The 17,769-nt window shown below is 63.3% G+C and overlaps 9 protein-coding genes across 9 annotated transcripts; 3 read left to right on the top strand and 6 right to left on the bottom strand.

Moving 5' to 3' along the window:
• Positions 1-209: 209 nt before the first annotated feature.
• MICPUN_112640 (ammonium transporter channel family) lies at positions 210-2,301 on the top strand (the record flags this gene model as incomplete). The annotated part of the gene is made up of 2 exons (XM_002500196.1): positions 210-258; positions 387-2,301. 2 exons carry the CDS (start codon positions 210-212, stop codon positions 2,156-2,158), a joined length of 1,821 nt encoding a protein of 606 aa, XP_002500242.1. The 3' UTR covers positions 2,159-2,301.
• On the bottom strand, positions 2,265-3,510 carry MICPUN_112641 (syntaxin). The gene has a single exon (XM_002499711.1). It carries the CDS (start codon positions 3,345-3,347, stop codon positions 2,358-2,360), a length of 990 nt encoding a protein of 329 aa, XP_002499757.1. The 5' UTR covers positions 3,348-3,510; the 3' UTR covers positions 2,265-2,357.
• A 537-nt stretch (positions 3,511-4,047) lies between these two features.
• On the top strand, positions 4,048-8,782 carry MICPUN_106745 (predicted protein; the record flags this gene model as incomplete). The annotated part of the gene is made up of 2 exons (XM_002500195.1): positions 4,048-4,152; positions 4,303-8,782. 2 exons carry the CDS (start codon positions 4,048-4,050, stop codon positions 8,713-8,715), a joined length of 4,518 nt encoding a protein of 1,505 aa, XP_002500241.1. The 3' UTR covers positions 8,716-8,782.
• Positions 8,783-8,808: 26 nt separating this feature from the next.
• MICPUN_55804 (predicted protein) lies at positions 8,809-9,786 on the bottom strand (the record flags this gene model as incomplete). Its single annotated transcript, XM_002499710.1, has 1 exon — positions 8,809-9,786. The coding sequence occupies one exon, from the start codon at positions 9,784-9,786 to the stop codon at positions 8,809-8,811; it is 978 nt and encodes a 325-aa protein (XP_002499756.1).
• Positions 9,787-9,854: 68 nt separating this feature from the next.
• MICPUN_55805 (predicted protein) lies at positions 9,855-10,694 on the top strand (the record flags this gene model as incomplete). Its single annotated transcript, XM_002500194.1, has 1 exon — positions 9,855-10,694. One exon carries the CDS (start codon positions 9,855-9,857, stop codon positions 10,692-10,694), a length of 840 nt encoding a protein of 279 aa, XP_002500240.1.
• A 23-nt stretch (positions 10,695-10,717) lies between these two features.
• Positions 10,718-11,646, bottom strand: MICPUN_107676 (predicted protein). The gene is made up of 2 exons (XM_002499709.1): positions 11,333-11,646; positions 10,718-11,216 (listed from the first exon to the last, which is right to left on the bottom strand). The coding sequence occupies exons 1-2, from the start codon at positions 11,603-11,605 to the stop codon at positions 10,785-10,787; spliced, it is 705 nt and encodes a 234-aa protein (XP_002499755.1). The 5' UTR covers positions 11,606-11,646; the 3' UTR covers positions 10,718-10,784.
• A 272-nt stretch (positions 11,647-11,918) lies between these two features.
• On the bottom strand, positions 11,919-12,464 carry MICPUN_98743 (predicted protein; the record flags this gene model as incomplete). Its single annotated transcript, XM_002499708.1, has 1 exon — positions 11,919-12,464. The coding sequence occupies one exon, from the start codon at positions 12,462-12,464 to the stop codon at positions 11,919-11,921; it is 546 nt and encodes a 181-aa protein (XP_002499754.1).
• A 511-nt stretch (positions 12,465-12,975) lies between these two features.
• On the bottom strand, positions 12,976-13,803 carry MICPUN_98744 (predicted protein; the record flags this gene model as incomplete). Its single annotated transcript, XM_002499707.1, has 1 exon — positions 12,976-13,803. One exon carries the CDS (start codon positions 13,801-13,803, stop codon positions 12,976-12,978), a length of 828 nt encoding a protein of 275 aa, XP_002499753.1.
• Positions 13,804-13,811: 8 nt separating this feature from the next.
• MICPUN_93368 (predicted protein) lies at positions 13,812-16,006 on the bottom strand. Its single transcript, XM_002499706.1, has 2 exons — positions 15,892-16,006; positions 13,812-15,721 (listed from the first exon to the last, which is right to left on the bottom strand). The coding sequence occupies exon 2, from the start codon at positions 15,719-15,721 to the stop codon at positions 14,399-14,401; it is 1,323 nt and encodes a 440-aa protein (XP_002499752.1). The 5' UTR covers positions 15,892-16,006; the 3' UTR covers positions 13,812-14,398.
• Positions 16,007-17,769: the final 1,763 nt, after the last annotated feature.

The raw sequence follows: 17,769 nt of genomic DNA, 5'->3' as shown, positions 1-17,769 counted from the left end.
CTCCTTGACGACACCATGTCGCCGGTCCCGTCTGCCGTAAGTACCCCTCGCGCCTGTTCCACCACTGGTTGTCCCGACGGCGACAAACAAGATGCCCTGCCTCGTGTTTGTTGGGCATTTGCGCCGCAAAACCTACGCCGACTCACCTCGTTCCCTCGTCGACGTCGCAGGAGCCATATGACGTGTTCTTCCTGATATATGGCGCGACCATGGTCTTTTTCATGCAGACCGGGTTCGCCCTGCTCGAGGTCGGCTCAGGTGAGTCTCGTTCCCGCGCTGCGCCGTCCCCCTGTTCTCCCCGACGACCGACAAACATGCACCGCCGTTGCTCTCTCTTTTCTCCGCCCTCCCCCTCACCGTCTGCCCTCCCCCCTTCACTCGCGCAGTCTCGATTCGCAACACCAAAAACACGCTCTTCAAGAATCTGCTCGACGTGTGCTGCAGCGCGATCGCGTTTTTCTTTTTCGGCTTTGCCTTTCTGCACGGCAAGGAGGGCGAATTCATCGGCACGAGCGACTTTGCGCTCGGCACGAAGGTTTTCACAGAGAATAACATCGACGACACAAATGCGCTCAACGACCAGGCTTACGAGTACTCCAAGTGGTTCTACTCCTTCGCCTTTGCGGCCACGAGCACCACCATTGTCTCTGGTGCGGTCGCGGAGCGCTTCAAGTTCAAGGCATACGCCATGTACTCCATGGTCATCACCGCCTTGGTGTATCCGGTGGTGGCGCACTGGTGCTGGTCCAGGAAAGGCTGGGCGTCGCCCCTGACAGCACCACACCAGCTGCTGTTGGGCGTGGGTGCGGTGGACTACGCGGGATCGGGCGTTGTACACGTAACCGGAGGACTCGCGGCCCTCATCGCCTGCGTGGCGGTCGGTCCTAGGGTGGGCAGGTACAACCGCAACATCGTGATGGAGATGCCGATGCAGTCACCCGTGTTCCAAACAATCGGAACCCTATTTATGTGGTTCAGCTGGTACGGATTCAACAGCGTGGCGACGATGACGCTTTCGGGCGGAGCCACCGTTCTCGCCGCGAAGAGTGTCGTGACGACCACTCTGAGTGCTGCAACGGGTGGGGCGGCGGTCATGCTCCTGGACCACCTGATGCCCAATCAGAAGATGGAGCCGCGAAGGATGAACAATGGCGTGCTGTGCGGCCTCGTGTCCATCTCAGGCTGCGCGGGAATGATCGACGTGTGGGTAAGTATCATAATCGGTTTCGTGGCTGGGGCGGTGTACGTCGGGGCCTCCAAGATGCTCGTCATCTTCAGGGTGGACGATGTGGTGGACGCCATCCCCATCCACCTCTTTGGAGGCATCTGGGGAACGATCGCGCCGGCACTCTTCGTGACCAAGGGTTCTTACCTGCTCAAGTACCCGGATTTTCCGCGGGACGAGATGTACGAGGGCAAGGAGTACAAGGCGCCTTGCGGGCTGTTCATGGGTTGCGATAACTCCGGGAACCTACTGGGAGCCAACCTGCTCTTGCTGCTCGCGCTCGTGCTGTGGGTCGGCCTCATTTGCTCGCTGACAATATGGGCCATCCAGTCGTCTATGCACACGCTGAGGGTGAACCTCAACGACGAGATGAAGGGTATCGACGCGTCTCAACACGGTGGCAGGTCTTACACGGAGTTCCAGACCACCGTGTTCACGTTCAAGACGAGGGACGGCGCGCAGCACTCCATGGAGATGAGGGTTCGCGCGGGCGACGCGGCTAAGTTTGCGATGGCCCTTAGCGAGGTGATGGAGGGATCCACGCATAATAGCAATGACTCTGCTGGGCTTGCCATGAACGGCTCATCGAGGGCGGACAAAAACATGGCGTATGACTTCAAGGAAGTCAACGAGTCCAACAGGAGGGTCAGCGCTTCCTCGAGCGACGGCGGCGGCGGCAGCAGTCGAGACCAGAGCCCCAACCGACGCGGGGGGTCTCGCGGTCGGCAATCCGCACCGGGATATGGATACTGGGACAATGTGCGCTATCATCACGATGGGATGACCGACAAAGATGTAGCCATCGCCATACCGGAGTCCAATGGCACCGATGGTAGCAGAGGGTCGAGTGGAATGAAGTCTGAACGGCTTTCCGCGGGGAGCGTCCTTGATCCATTTGGGGATGCCCAGAGGGAAGATGAAGCCGCGAGATGACGGTTTTTGGGTCAACGGCGCACCTCAGAGATGTGAAAGGGGAGGCGATTCATGCTTCGTATTACGACGAGTACGGTTCCGTATTATTCTTACCTTTGAAGGTACCTTCGTATCAGATTGTAATGTATATAAATTTCTTTGGTATTCTCGACGGGCTAGTAACATCATCGTCGACAAGGAACAATCCACCAGGTTGCGCTTACATTTTCTGGAATATCACCACCAAGGTCATCAGGCAGATCATGACCATGAGGAAATAGATGCACGTGATCATCCTCGTGCTCTTCTGGTGCGTTTCTGCCTTGACTAGCTGCTTCCTCCCCTCATCCACCGTGATTTCCACTTGCTCGCAGTTGTAGTCGATGCGGTCCAGGATCGTGCCCTGATCGATCACGAGGACACTCAGGTCCTTCATCACCCCCGCCAGATCGTTTACAGACTGCAGAATCTTCGTCACCTCCTGGTCGCGCTCGATCGTCACCGCCTCCGACCGATCCAGTCGTTGCATCTGACTCTGGCTGAAGCCCGGATCCGCGAGCCCCTGCCCGCCACCGCCGCCAGTGGCCGCGTCCCACCCGAAGATGTCGTCGACGCCGCTCGCTCCGGGTCCCCGCCCCTCCTGCTGCTTGAGCCGCTGCAGATAGTCCTTCTGCATCTTGCGAAATTCCTGGGACAGCTTCTGCAGCTCCGTGGCGAGCTTACGCTGAACGTTCTTGATGATCACCATCTCATGCGCCCCGCCCCTCGCGTCATTGAGCGCCCGTAGCCGAGTCTCGCACCGCTTGAACAGCCTCGTGATGTCCTGGGTGACAATCTCCACGACGTGGTCGTCCTTGTCGTTGCCCATGTCGTCGAAGTTGGGCAGCAGCGCCTTGTGGTGCGCGGCCGCCAGCTCCTTGAGCTTACCCTTGATCCTGTTGACGTCCGCGCTGACCTCCTCGCTGAAATCCACCCACGCCGGAGGCAGGGTGGCGGACAGGCCCTCCAGCCCCGAGCCCTCGTCTCCCTGCCCAAGGCCCATGCTGCTGCTGCTGCCGAGCGCAGCCTCGAGCAGCCTGGTGGACGCCGCCTCGCTCTGGCGATTGGTCGCGAAGCCGTAGTTACCTCGCGCCTGGTCGCGGAACCTGATGAACTTGTCAGTCAGGTTCCGATACGCTCCGAGGTGCGCTCCGGACGTGGACGTCGTCATCCTCGGCGCCCTTCAGTATTTCCCCTCAAGGTACTCAGATTAGGCACCGCGTCCCCTCCCACGTGTAGACTGGCCCCCGCCGCTTTGCTCACTCTCGCGCTAACCCGATCACCGTCTAGATCACGTCTACCCGGCGCCTCGTCGGATGCGCGCTCCTGGAACTCTCCGCGTCGCTTCGGTCTGGGCGGCACACGCCTCCTCTTAAAAAATTACAGGTGGCGAAAATTTCAGGCGTGCCCGGCTCGCTTGGCTGGAAAACAAAAAAACCGAAGGGACCCCCGGGGAGATCGCGAGCGACAGAAGCACCAGGCGACATCCCTAGCGGGTGCGACACATCGCGCGACCAATCGAGTGGCGCGTGTGACACCGCTCGGCTGGGACGTAAGCAGGGAGGGTCACCACTCCGCAGCGAGGGTCTCTGCTCTCGTAGAATCTTGCCGCACTAGCTAGCCACTCAACGGCTCGTTCCTTTCGGCGTCAGCGTGAGTCAACCATGGGCGCGACCGACGCGGTGGCAGAGGTGAATGCCATCGCCGTGGGCGTCAAGGTATGGCTTCCCGATGGAGGTGATGATGCCTACATCTCCGGGGAGGTCACCTCCATCGACGGCGACAAGGTCACGGTGCAGATCCCGGGAGCGGGGGACAAGGTGGTCCCCGCTGCCGACTGCAGCCTCTGCGAGAAGGCCACCCAGGAGGACATGGTGAAGCTCAACTACCTCCACGAACCTGGCGTGCTAAACAACCTGCAGTCGCGCTACGGACTCGACGAGATCTACACCTACACCGGTTCCATCCTCATCGCGGTGAGTCCACGACAGATCCCCGCCCCCGAGCCCTTCCACCATATCCCTCCGTGTCGAACGTAACCCCCGTGTCGAATCAACGTTCCCAAAAACCATTCGACCGGTAGTGACCCCGAACCGCGCCCCGTGCACGCCACTTCCCATCCGCAGGTGAACCCATTCCAGCGTCTACCCCACCTGTACGACCACCACATGATGGACCAGTACCAGGGTATGCAGCTCGGCGAGTTGAGCCCCCACGTGTTTGCAATTGCTGAGGCGGCGTTTCGCACAATGGTGAAGGAGTCGCACTCGCAGTCCATCCTCGTGTCTGGCGAGTCCGGCGCGGGCAAGACGGAGACGACCAAGCAGATCATGCACTACCTCGCTCACATGGGCGGCAGCTCCGACGGCGTCGAACACCACCCGGACCAGGCGGCGCTGGAGAGCGCCAGGCCCGTGGAGCAGCAGGTGCTGGAGTCCAACCCGCTGCTGGAGGCTTTCGGCAACGCAAAGACGGTGCGCAACGACAACTCGTCGAGATTCGGCAAGTTCGTGGAGATTCAGTTCGATAAGAAGAACAGGATCAGCGGCGCGGCAATCAGGACCTACCTCCTCGAGCGCAGCCGCATTGTGAACATCAACGACCCGGAGAGAAACTTCCACATCTTCTACCAGCTCTGCGACGGAGCCTCCCCGGATGAGCGCAAGGAGCTTCGGTTGAAGACGCCCGCGGACTACCGTTACACCAACCAATCCTCCTGCTACACGCTTAAAGGTGTGGACAACGCGGAAGAGTACGCGGCGACGAGGCACGCCATGGACGTCGTGGGCATCTCCAAGCACGACCAGGAAAGCGTGATGCGGGTGGTGGCGGGTATCCTCCACCTCGGCAACGTCGCGTTCAAGGGATCAGAAGACGCCGACGACGGCTGCGAGCTCGCGGATGATGCGTCGAAGGCTGCGCTAAACGACGCCGCGGCAGTGATGATGATTGACGCGGAGCGACTCGCCAAGGCGCTTAAGACGCGCACCATCGTGACGAGGGACGGGAGCATTGAGAAGCCTCTCGACGCCGCTGCTGCCGCAAACAGCAGGGACTCGCTTGCCAAGACGCTCTACTCCCGACTGTTCGACTGGCTCGTCGCCAAGATCAACGAGAGTATCGGTCAGGACGCTGAGAGTCAGACATTCATCGGAGTCCTCGACATCTACGGATTCGAGTCGTTCAAGACGAATTCCTTTGAGCAGTTTTGCATCAACCTCGCCAACGAGAAGCTCCAGCAGCACTTCAACCAGCACGTGTTCAAACAGGAGCAGGAGGAGTACGAGCGCGAGGCCATCGACTGGTCCTACATCGAGTTCGTCGACAACCAAGACGTGCTGGACCTGATCGAGAAGAAGAACACCGGCATCATCTCCCTGCTCGACGAGGCGTGCATGTTCCCGGCCACCACACACGAGCAATTCGCACAGAAGCTCTTCCAGGCGCTAGACGGCAAGCACCCCAGGTTCGCCAAACCCAAGCGCTCGCAGACGGCGTTCACCCTGACCCACTACGCGGGCGAGGTGACGTATGAGAGCGACTTTTTCCTGGACAAAAACAAGGACTTCGTCGTCGCCGAGCACCAGCAGCTTCTCGCCGCGTCCACGCTTGAGCTCCTCGCCGCCGTGTTCGAGGCCAAGCCCGAGCCCGACGATTCCAACAAGAAGGGCGGCAGGTCCGCCATGAAGTTCACCTCAATCGCCGCATCGTTTAAGGGCCAGCTCGCATCGCTCATGACCAAGCTCAACGAGACTGCGCCGCACTACATTCGTTGCATCAAGCCCAACGGCCTGAACGTGCCGAGTAACTTTGAGGGCGCCAACGTGCTCCACCAGCTGCGGTGTGGTGGCGTGCTCGAGGCTGTGCGAATCAGCTGCGCCGGCTACCCGAGCCGCAAGCCGATTGACGAGTTCCTAGACAGGTTCGGTCTGCTCGCGGCGGACAAAGACGCGCTGTTCAAGCCTGGCGAGGAGGGCAAGGTCATCAAGCAGATCCTCGACGGCGCCGGCTTGGAGACTTGGCAAATGGGCAAGACGAAGGTTTTCCTTCGAGCGGGTCAGATGGCGGTGCTCGACGTGCTGAGGCACAAGAAGCTCGACGCGGCGGCGACCAACATCCAAAAGTTTGTCCGACGCGCGCAGCACGTCAAGCAATACAAGGCCACCAAGGCTGCGGCTCTGATGGTCAGCAGGTGGACCAGGGGCATGCTCGCGAGGAGGCTGGCCAAGGCTATGCGCCTCGAGCGCGCCGCAATCAGGTGCCAGGCGAGGGCGAGGTGCGCGATGGCGACGCGTCAGTTCCACAAGGTAAAGTCCGCGACGATTCGTATCCAGGCGGTGGCGAGGGGCATCGCGGCGAGGGCCAGGTACCTCGCCATGAGGAAGGAGAGAGCAGCCATTTTGATCCAGTCCCACGTGCGCATGTGTAGAGCCCGGGCGGAGTATCTCTCCGGCAGAAGAGCCGCGGTGGCTTTCCAGTGCGCGTGGCGCTGCAAGATGGCAAGGAGGGCCTTCGCCAAGAAGAAACGCGAAGCTCAGGAAGCTGGCGAGCTGCTCAAGGCGAAGAGCGAGCTCGAGAAGAAGCTCGAGCTCGAGCGCACAAGGGCTGAAATTGAGAGGCGTAAGCAGGTTGAGGCTGAAGCTCAACGCGCCAAGGAGCAGGCTGAGATGGCGGCCAAGATGGCCGCCATGCAGGCTGAGATGGAGAGGCAGAGGCAGGAGGCGGCGGCCGAGGCTGCCAGGCTGGCGGCCGAGCAGGCTGAGAAGGAGAAGATCGCCCGCGAGGCGGCCGAGAGGAAGGCTGAAGAGGAACGAAAGGCGGCTGCGGCTGCGGCGCAGGCGAGGGAGCTCGAGGCGCTGCGCGCGAAGGAGGCAGCCATGCAAGAGGAGGCGGCCCGAATCCAAGCCGAAGCCAAGACCGCGTTCGAGGCTGAGCAGGCGAAGGTTGCCGAGCTCGAGGGCCAGCTCATGGAGGCTGCTACCGAGAACAAGGAGCTCGGGGACCAGGTCAAGGAACTCAGCGAGCGCGTCATGATGCTCGAGGCGGAGAACACCCGACTCAAGCAGATGGCCAAGGAGAACGTCGTCGCGAAGGCTGCGTCCAAGCACGTCCTCTCCCCCTCCCGCGGCGCGCTCTCACCCGGCACGCCCGATTCGTTCGTGTCAACCCCGGGTAAGTTGGGCGACGACGACCTGGAGAGGCGGGAGGCGGCGGAGCTTGACGCCAAGCGCGCGTCGCTCGCCAACGCGCGGGCGCAGGAGTCCCACGAGGTTCTCCTCGCCACCATCGAAAAGGGCGGGGAGATTGGGTTCAGCGGCGGACAGCCCATCCTGGCGTGCGTCACGTTCCGCTCGCTGCTGCACTGGCGGGTGTTTGAGCTCGAGCGCACGGGGCTTTTCGACCGCATCATGGGCCAGATGTCCGTCGCGGTTGAGAACAACACCGATAACAACGCGCAGCTCACCTACTGGCTGTCCAACACCTTCACGCTCCTGCACCTGCTGCAGCGCACGCTCAAGACGAGCTCGGGCAGCGTCGGCGGGAGGGCCAAGCGCTCCGGAGGCGGTAGCATCTTCGAGCGCTTCAACTCCAGGCTGCTCGCCAGTCGCACGCCGACGAAGAAGGAGGGCGACTCGGAGACGCCCGGCATCCCAGGCGTGCGGCAGGTGGACGCCAAGTACCCGGCGTTCCTGTTCAAGCAGCAGCTCACGGCGTTCGTCGAGAAGATCTACGGGTTCCTGCGGGATAACATGAAGAAGGAGATCACCCCACAACTCGGCTCGTGCATCCAGGCGCCCAGGCAGAGGGGTGGCGACACCGGCGGCAGGAGGGGCGGCGGCGTCAACAGCCTCAAGTCCCCGAGCGCGACAGGAAGTCAGCTCGGCCAGCAGCTCGGCACGCACTGGCGCACCATTCTCGACTGCCTCGACACCCTGCTCACGGTCATGCGCGCTAACCACGTGCCCGTGTTCCTGGTTCGAAAGTTCTTCACCCAGATTTTCTGCTTCATCAACGTCCAGCTCTTCAACGCGCTCCTGCTCCGCCGCGAGTGCTGCTCATTCAGCAACGGCGAGTACATCAAGACCGGCCTCGCCGAGCTCGAGAACTGGCTTATCGAGTACAAGGACTGGACGGGTAACGCGTGGGAGGAGCTGCGGTACATCCGTCAGGCTGTGCAGCTCCTGGTGATCCACCAGAAACCCAAGAAGACGCTCAACGAGATCACCCTCGAGCTGTGCCCGGTGCTGTCCATCCAGCAGCTGTACAGGATATCCACCATGTACTGGGACGACAAGTACGGCACCGAGACGGTGTCCCAGGAGGTACTGGTGGCGATGAAAGAGCTCATGATGAAGGACCAGAACACGAACATGTCCAACTCCTTCCTCCTGGACGACGACAGCTCCATCCACTTCACCATCGACGACATCTCGGGGACCATGTCGCAGATTGACCTCAACGCCATTCAGGTCCCGGAGACTCTCGCGTCCAACCCGGCGTTCGAGTTCCTCCTCCGCGCCGTCGGCTCGGAGGCATGACATTGTAGTACCATCGATTGTTTCGGTTTGAAATGATTCATAACAGCCACAGGCTCGGTTCCTATCACTTCATCTCTCTACGTACTAGCTAGTCTATCGAGGAAAGGCGAAGACCTTTTCCCGCGCCCGCCTGTCGAGAGGTGCGTGAAGATACAACACATCCCCCGCCACCTCCCCGAAGTCCCCTTCGAACGTCGTGTGCAGCTCAGGCACGACGCACAACCCCCTCTCGCCGAGCGCCTTCCCCTCCGAGGTATCGAGCGCGCAGAACTCGGCCCATCCCTCATCCGCGGTCGCGCACCAGAGAAGATTTCTCGACGCCATCGCCGCCGGGTCGTACGCGCACGAGCTTTGAAAGTGGCATCGACCCAGGTCCAGCTCGAACCCCGCACTCGGGTCCGCGCGGGGGTATTCCATCGCGTGCATCAGCAACCCGACCACCGGAACGACGCGGCCCTCGCACGACGTCTCGCCCGTCCAGAGGTGCGCGTGGAAGAGGTCGAAGCGGCTCAGAGGGTTCGGCCGGGTCGGTCCCTCCAGGTGCAACCCCGCGAGGAGGAACAGCTCCGCGAGGTACTCGTTCGCCCTCCTGCACCGCATCCGTCTCGCGCCGTCCCTGCGAGGGCCCGGGGTGAGCTCGCATCCGCACACGAGCGCGTCCTCGACGTCGGGTACTCTCAATTTCCGAGGGTGCAGCGAGCTCCGCAGCGCGTGCGAAGGGGAGGAGGACCCGGGAGAGGCGAGGTTGAGGAGCGATTTCGGAACCTGCAGGTCCGGAAGCGGCAGACGCTTCAGGCATCGCTCGATCGCGTCGTCTCCATCGGTCCGCTGGCCGTGCAGCGCCACGCGAACGACGTCCGCGGCGCACGACCTGCGCCGCGACTCTCCCTCGTGGATGTTAGCGAATTCCATGGAGAGGTCCTCTCCGTCATCCTCCCCGGTGACCTCGATTCCAAGGGCGCCTCTCGCGATGATCCGCCACGACGGACGCACTACCCTCGCGCGACAATATCCAAACACTCGCGGCTGGCTGGCGAGCGGAGCGGCCGCCGCCGCCAACGTGGCGGCCATGTGCCAGTTGATGTGTTCCTCCCGACTTTCATTCTTCCCCGAGCAGAGCTGACCTGGGAGGCGGGCGGATGTCGAGACGAGGGGCGAGTGTGCTCGCGAGGCTCGCGACGGTCGCGGGCTCGTCGGCGTACGTCGCGCCCACCACCCTCTCTCGCGTGCCGTCGGCGGCGCTCGGGGGCATCCGACCCGTGTCGATCACCGCGGTCGCACTCGGCCGCGTTGGTCACCCCTGTACCGCGCGCGGGTTCGCGGCGTCGGCGCCGTTCGCGTCCCTTTCGCCGTCTCGGTCCATGTCCAGCGCGCCTTACGCGCGCGACGACGCGCGCGGGGACGGCGCGATCGCCAAGCACGTCCTGTATCGCGGCCCGTGGCTGTTGACGTTTCGCACCCTCGTCCGATTCAAGGTGTTTCAGCTCATGGGCGTGTCCTCCCTCGTCGTGCCCCTCACCGCGGTGTTCAACAACGAGCCCGTGGCGACGACGACGACGGCGGCGGTCGCGGCGGTGGTGGGCGGCGCGGGCGCGTGCTCCCTGGCGCTGCAGTACTACGCGAGCAGGTACGTGGGGGAGCTCAGCATGATCCGCGCCCGGGGTACCAAGCACGGCGCGAACCACAGGACGCGGGTCAGGATCAGCACGATGGACTTCTGGGGGCACAGGGTGGACAAGGACTTTAGCCCCGAGGACGTGGTGCCGCCGCTGAAGGATCTGCCCGCGGAGGCGCTCGGGGAGATGGCGGCGCAGATGTTCGTGCCGCTGGACGTGGTGGGGTCGCATCAGCACGTGCTCTCGCTGCGGCACGGAGACCTCAGGGATAAGAAGCGACTCTTCGCGCTGTTGACTGGGGAAGGGTTGGAGCTGCCCAAGGCGTGGAGGGACGAGGACGAGTCGAAGGTGGGGAGCGAGTGAAGGTAAGGGGGGCGACCCGCGAGAGCTCAACGGTCTTGCGTTGATATTGAATGAATATGTACTAGCGTCGAGGATCGCATCGCTTCCTCTTCATACGGCTGCGAGGACGTCGTCTCCGAGCGCCCACGCGTACGTCGCCCCAACGACAACACCGAGTATCGCACCCGCCAGCACCTGCACGGGGGTGTGACCGATGTGCTCGCGCAGCGGCCTCGCCTGGATCTGGTCGAGGAAATCCTGGAACCCCCTCTGGAGGCTGTCCTGAATGCTATCGCCAGCGTTCGCCTCGTTGCTCCTACCGCTCCTGCCCCCGAGCAGCCCGTCCGCCTCGTCCGCCGCTCCGCCGGCGTACCCCCCCGTGCTTCCCATGAGTCCGGCCTCGAGCGGCGCCGCCGCGTCCTCGCCGCCGCGGTGCCCCCGGCTCCGAAAGTTATGGTCCGAAGGGAACGCCGTGACCAGGTTGTTGATGGCGGTGGCGTGCATACCAGCCTGCCTTCGCACCCCCATGGCGTCGTACATCACCTGTCACGATATCGCGGTCGAATCGGCGTTCAGTCGGCGTCTGTCGCGCGTCACGGGCGAAGGGGCGGATGGCAACGGTAAAAAAGAAGAAGGGTGTTGACGGAGGGAGGACGCACCACGAGAGCGAGCACGAGCGCCGTCGCGAACGCGGGGTCCCCGAGTCCCGCCTGGCACGCTGTGCCCGTGGCCAGCGCGGTGACCAGGGACGAGTGCGAAGAAGGGAACCCGCCGCTTCCCACCATGAGCGAAGCCTTGAATCGCCCCGTAATGGCCCACTCGCTGAACGGCTTGAGCACCTGCGCCACCACTACCGCGATGAGCGCGGCGACGAGGCCGACGTTGTCGCCCAATGTGGACCCAGTACCCCTGAAGGAAACGTGGCCCGTCATCTCCGAGACCTCCCTTAGACCCCGCGCGACGTCGCGCGGTTTCCCAGTGGCGCGCGCGACCCGGGGCTCCTCGTCCAAAAGGCCGCGGCCCCTCGTCGAAAAGAACCGGCCCTCCAAAATCACACAATTGGCAATTGGTGTTAAAATTGAGTTGAATCATACTGTTTCTATGTGGCGTGTGCGCGAATTTGAACGCGAATTGATGTGACTGGAATCATGTGTTCGGCTGGTGGAAACCGCTAAATTGTCGCCTACTTTTTTAGTCCTATCCTAAGTGTTATGTGTCTATGGCGCGTACCATGGTCGGAACCCGCTACAGCACGGTCTCGTTCCACTCCGCGCCGCATTGTTTGCACACCACCATCACCCTCGCATCGTCCGCGCTTTCGTTCGAACCCCACGTCTCGTTCTTGCGTATGTCCCTGTGCCCCTTAAGGTCCGCGTACGCGCATTCGTTCGAGTCGCAGTCCTTGCAGTGGTATTTCGTCGTGTCCGTGAGGGTGTCGGTGGTGGTCCTCGTGCGCCGCTTGTACGACCGCTCCTCCATCTTCTCCCGCTTCCGCTTCATCTCATCGGTCGCGAGCTCGTCCGGCGACAGCTCGCACAGCGCCTCCGGGCTCAGCTCACCGTCCAACACCCTCCTTCGCAAGGGTCCGTTTCGCCTAATGTTCGCCGCGAGAAATCGTGCCGCACTCCTGTAGGACGGATCCTTCGCGTCGCTCCCTTTCCTGACGAAGAGCGCCTGCTCGACCGCGCGGGCCAGGTCGAACAGGGGCGATGGGTCCTCGAGCGCCTCGCCGAGGTTAAAAGCGATCTTCGTCCGCGTCTCCTGGTCCTCGGCGGCCGCTTCCTCCGCCATGGCGCCCCTCGCAGGGGCTTGTGGGAAAAAAAAACATCAACAAGCTCCACCTGCAGCCACTCCGCACAGCTGCACAGCAGCTGGCCAGGCAGAGAGCGGCAGGGAGATTTTATTTTGGGCGGGAATTATGCCGCTCGCAAGATGATCTGCGGCGCGCCCAGTACGAGGGCAGCACACCGCGCCTCAGACGACGCGACGCTCGATCGAGCGCGCGTTTCTTTCCAAGCCACTCGACGCGTCCAACGCGGGTCGCGATCCCTCGCGGCGCCATGAGCTCCGAGGTTGACCGCGTGCTCGCCTGGGAGACCTCCTCCGATTCCGCTTCCGTCCCGGAGTCGCTGACCAACCTGCTGCGCCTGGCGGAGGAGGCTGGCGAGGAGCACGCGGCGCTGGCGGGCAACCCCGAGGCCGACGTCTCCGAGCTCAACGCCCTCGCCAGGCAAGCGGAGAACCTGACCACCGGCGAGGAACCCGAGCAGGAGGCCAAGATCGTGTTCGACGGCCTCATGGGCTACCACGCGAAACTCGAGCGCGACAGGTCGGAGCTCGCGATCGCCGCCGAGCGCAGGCAGTTCGCGCACGCGTCCAACGCGTCCAACGCGGCGGACGCCATCCTCAACGCCATCGACGAGGACGTGCGCGGCGTCGAGGGCGGCGCCGGCGCGGACGGCGCCGCCGCGATCGCCGAGGCCAAGGAGGTGCGGCGCCGGCTGGACTGGTCCCTGGACGAGACGCGACGCAGGCGCGAGAGGCTCGCGTCGGAGCAGGAGCGCGCGTCGCAGATGCGCCGCGCGGTGCTCCACAACACCCTCGCGGACATGATCGCCGACGAGCGCAGCGACGACGAGGACGACGAGCGACGCCAGCGACGCAGGGCTCTCGGCAGGTCGCGAGCCGAGGACGTCGTCGAGGAGTACCTCCGCGAGCAGGCGGCTCGAAGGGCGAGGGCGTACGGCATCGCGTCGCCGACGTCCGCCGCCCGATCCCCGACACACTCAAACCGCGGTCCGATTTCGTCGCCGTCCAAGTCCGTGCAGACGGCGAGACGCGCGGTCCTCTCCCCGAGCAAGGGGGTGCAGACGTCGCCGTCCATTGCGGACGATGAGGATGACTCGTGGGACGAGTTCTTCTCGCCGCGCCGACCCGCGGCGCGAAGAGGGCGGACGAACTCGGAGAACAGCGAGGCGTCGACGGCGACGAACGACGACGTCGCCGGGGTGGGCGGGCCGTCGACGCCCGGGCGCGACGGGGGGATGGAGGCGGAGGCGGCGGTTGACGAGGACTCGCCCAGGCGCAAGCACCGCCTGAGCCGCATTCGCAGGAGGATCATCCGCGACATCCTCGTCGCGGCGCCCGCGGTGGTGTTCTCGGTGATGGAGGCGCTGCGGGGTGGATCCCCGCGCAAGGAAGGGGGCGCCACCTCGAGGGGGCAGTCGCCGAGGAAGGGACACTTCCTCGGCGTCGGTAAGAAATCGCCCAAGAAGGAGGCGAAAGCGACGGCGCGGGACGAGTCGAGCCCACCGCCCACGGTGATGAAGGTGGAGGCGGTGGAGTACGCGGCCAAATCGGAGTACGCGGCCAAATCGATCCCGGACCAGATAACTCCCGTCATGGTCGAGCCGCCCGCGTCGGTGAAGCGCAGGAACGAGGACAGGGAACTCAGAAAGGTTTTCGGGATGGGCTAACCGCGCGTCGGGAGGGACGGAGGGAGGTTTGGTCGACGCGGAACCGTGCACGCACTCTAGCCAATGGACGTCACAGCTTGTTTATGTTTCGTTTACGTGTTACAACCAAAATCAGTACAAAATGCGAATTAAAACAACATGCATGCTGCGCGCGACTCCCGTCAGTCGTGCGCGTGTTGGTACAATCCTCAACCTGCTCGCTCCGCTGCCGCCGTCTGCTGATAAAAATGCCTCCCCGATCTCGCGCTCTTAGCGGAACGCCCTGGGCCCCTGGCGCCCCCTCTTCGACTGCCTCCCGTTGCCGCGCTTGTCGTTGCCGTACTTCCCGGTTCCGACGTACCCGTGCGCCCCCATGGCCTCCAGCGCATCCTTATCCGGAACCATACCGAGGTTATTCGCCCACGCGTACGGGTCGTCGATGGAGTCGTTTGTTCCCGGGTAGTCGGACGGCGACCAGCCATTGGCGACGGCGTTGTTGGCCATGCCCTCCTCCGCGAGCCCGAAACTCCTCGCCTCGGCCAGGTCGGCGGTGGCACCCATGAGACCGCCCATGGACCCGAGGGTGTAGGCGACGTTCTTCTGGGACAGGAAGACGTCCATGTCGTACACCGTGCGGTTGAAGCGAACCTGGCCGGTGTTCTGGTCCCTGGAGCGCACCTGCACCATCGGCCTGCCGCCCGCGAGCACCTCGTCGACGCTCTCCTCGACGTTGTGAGCGACCCACATCGAACGCTCGTGCATCTCGATGAGGATGGGGAACGTGGGCGGCGCCTGGCGCTCCATGATGGTCTTCTGGCACCCCCTCGCGCGCGCCTCGTCGTCGCCCAGCGTCACCGACTGCACGCCGCCGACGAGGTCCGTCAGCGTGGGGTTCTTGATGAGATTCTCCAGGAGCTGACCGTGAGCGGTGCCCACGAGCTGGACACCGCGCTCCGCGATGGTCCTGCACGCGATGGCCTCCTCCTCCGTGCCGATCTCGTCGACGATGATCACCTCGGGCATGTGGTTCTCCACAGCCTCGATCATGATCTGGTGCTGCAGCGCCGGGTCGGGCACCTGCATGCGACGCGCGCTGCCGATGGCGCGGTGGGGAATGTCTCCGTCGCCGCCGATCTCGTTGCTGGTGTCGATGATCACCACCCTCTTGCCGAGCTCGTCGGAGAGGACGCGCGCGATCTCGCGGATCACGGTGGTCTTGCCGACGCCCGGCCTGCCGAGGAACAGGATGGACTCGTTGCCCGTCAGCATGTCCTCAATCATCTCCACGTGGCCCGTCACCGCTCGGCCAACCCTGCAGGTGAGCCCCACGATCTTGCCCCGCCTGTTCCTGATGGCGGATATACGGTGCAGAGTACCCTCGATCCCCGCCCTGTTGTCCCCGCCGAACTCCCCGACGGACGCCTCCGCCGCGTCGAGATCCGCCTGCGAGATGACCTCGTCGCGGAGAAATTCGTTTGGAAGGTCGCCGGCGAACCTCGCCTCGGGCCTGCGGCCGAGGTCGAGGACGACCTCGAGGAGCTGGTCCCTGTTGCGATGCGTCGTGAGAATGCCTCTGACGTCCTCGGGGAGCATCTGCGAATCGGTCGGATGGGATGAGGTGGTGCAGGGGACGATGTCAGCGCGTCGGTCGGTGCCAGGCTGTCGGCTCGTAATTGACTTTTAAACGATCGGGCCGAGTTCGGGTTGGACCGGTAACGGTCGGGCCCGGGAGCTACGGGTGATTATCGGGGACGGAAACGCACCTCGATGATCGAGTCCACGTCATCGTAGACTTTGGTCTCCCTCGGGGCGGCCGGGGTATCGGCCTGGGTGACCGGAGTGACGGGAGCCTGTGCGTCGCCGAACGCGGCATCAAAGGCGGTGGCGTGAACGCTCGAGTCCACGGAGTTTTTACCGGACGAGACCGAGGCTGTATCGCGAGCGAGGGGTTGGAAAACACGGTCAGTCGATGCGACGAGGATGTTGCCGATGCATTCGGATCACTGCGGGGCTCGCGTGACGTTCGCACACATCGCGAACGCCGCGTTTCGGGCGGGCACCGGTGTCGGGGAAAATTGAATATTCGAACCGAGGCGACTAACGCATCCTCGACGGGGCGCGAAGACGGGCGTACCTTTGGTGGACGCGCGCCCGGGGACGACGTTCTGAGGCTTCGTCTTGGGGCTTCGCGAGTTGTTGCGTCGACCGCCGCCGGTCGCCCGGCACACGGTTTTCAGAGACGCGCGCTCGGCGCGGACTCCGGACGCCGCTGTCACCGTCATTAAACGGGCCAAAGTGAGCATGACTTCTGAACGTCGGGAACGCGAGCCGTAAGGTGGCTGGTGCGCGCGACGCCGAGTACGTGTGAACGCTTAGCGGACGCCGAGAACGTTCGTTGATCTACGCTGAGGTGGCCGGACTCGGTTATCGCCGAGTGCACTGGCCGTGCGTGCGTTGGGGACGCGCGTTGTGTGCGAGGGGCCGCGGCGTATTTCGCAATAATGCCTCTTGGCACTTGAAAAAAAGGCTTTCCCGGCAAAAACGGGTCTTTCAAGTCGCAAGCGGATTGGCCAGCGCGCAATTCCCGCGGATTAGCTGGCAGTAGCTGTCAACCAGTTCGTGATTGAGGGTGCGTGCCGTACCACTGCCCCGAAGGGGAATTCAAACCGGTCGTCACTGAATACCCATACGAAGAAAATACAGGCGAAACCATTCCATTCTCGGATTCAGAATAAAAAAAGGAATTGTGCCTTCCTGACCTCTCAAGAGTCCAAGATCTCACATGCTGGGGGAAAAATATCTTGAAAGGGCGACTTGTCCGTCCTGCCTGTGGGGACCGACCGATTCTTGAAAATTCGGCGGCTGCAAAAAAATCTAGCGCCGTTTGCGCCTTCGTTTGCTCGTTGCGGACCGTCGTTCTCGTTCACGGGAGGCCACTCTTTTGTCGCGCGAACGGCCCCGCCGCTCGTCGCCAGAAACTGCCGAAGAATCCTCGAGGTGAGCATTTCGGCGTCTGAGACTGACGGTCGTCTCGTGTTCGCCCCCTTCCGCGCCGCACGCGTCCCCCCGGCGCGGCGACAATCGTCATCCGCACACAATCGTCCGAGCCCCCTCCGCTTTATATCTCCTTCGAGATAAAGTCCTGGGGGCGGCTCGGCGGGAGGGCGTCTCCGCGACGGGTCGTGATCGTCTCCTCGCGTCGATCACGTCGTCAACGCGACGTTTACGACGTTCTCGAGGCGATCGACGCGTCTCGGAGCCGATCCCGCGCTTCTGAACGCCCCGTCGTCGCACATCCTGGGCGCCCCCTAGGCCATACGACCAGACCCCTAACCCCGATATTCCCCCGTCGCCGCTCCGCGCAGGAGTCCAGCATGGCCGCCGTGTCCGCGCGATCCCTCAGCCTCAGGGCGTCCAACCCCTCCATGGGCGCAGCCCGTGCCTCGGTTCGCGCTCGTCGCGCCGTGACCACCAGGTGAGCATCCCGAGACCCGAGATCGCGCCCCGTCGCCGCCCGCGTCCCGACTCTTCGCGAATCCGCGAACGGCTTGCGTAAATTCGCCACCGCCCGCGGACCGTCCCTGACCCTTCCCGCGCGCCCCTCTCGGCTCCCACGAACAGGGCCGTCATCTCCCCCATAC

This window comes from Micromonas commoda, chromosome 2, assembly GCF_000090985.2.
Source record: "Micromonas commoda chromosome 2, complete sequence".
In the NCBI taxonomy this organism is placed as follows: domain Eukaryota; kingdom Viridiplantae; phylum Chlorophyta; class Mamiellophyceae; order Mamiellales; family Mamiellaceae; genus Micromonas; species Micromonas commoda.
The sequence above is the reverse complement of the archived record's forward strand: the minus strand, read 5'-3'. Positions and strand labels throughout refer to the sequence as shown.

Bases quoted from the DNA above. Each gene is read 5' to 3' on its own strand.
- MICPUN_112641 (XM_002499711.1), bottom strand. From the start codon at position 3,347: ATGACGACGTCCACGTCCGGAGCGCACCTCGGAGCGTATCGGAACCTG.
- MICPUN_107676 (XM_002499709.1), bottom strand. From the start codon at position 11,605: ATGACGGGCCACGTTTCCTTCAGGGGTACTGGGTCCACATTGGGCGAC. The intron at 11,217-11,332 runs GTGCGTCCTCCC...ATATCGTGACAG, and splicing joins CGCTCGTGCTCGCTCTCGTG to GTGATGTACGACGCCATGGG.
- MICPUN_93368 (XM_002499706.1), bottom strand. From the start codon at position 15,721: ATGCTCCCCGAGGACGTCAGAGGCATTCTCACGACGCATCGCAACAGG.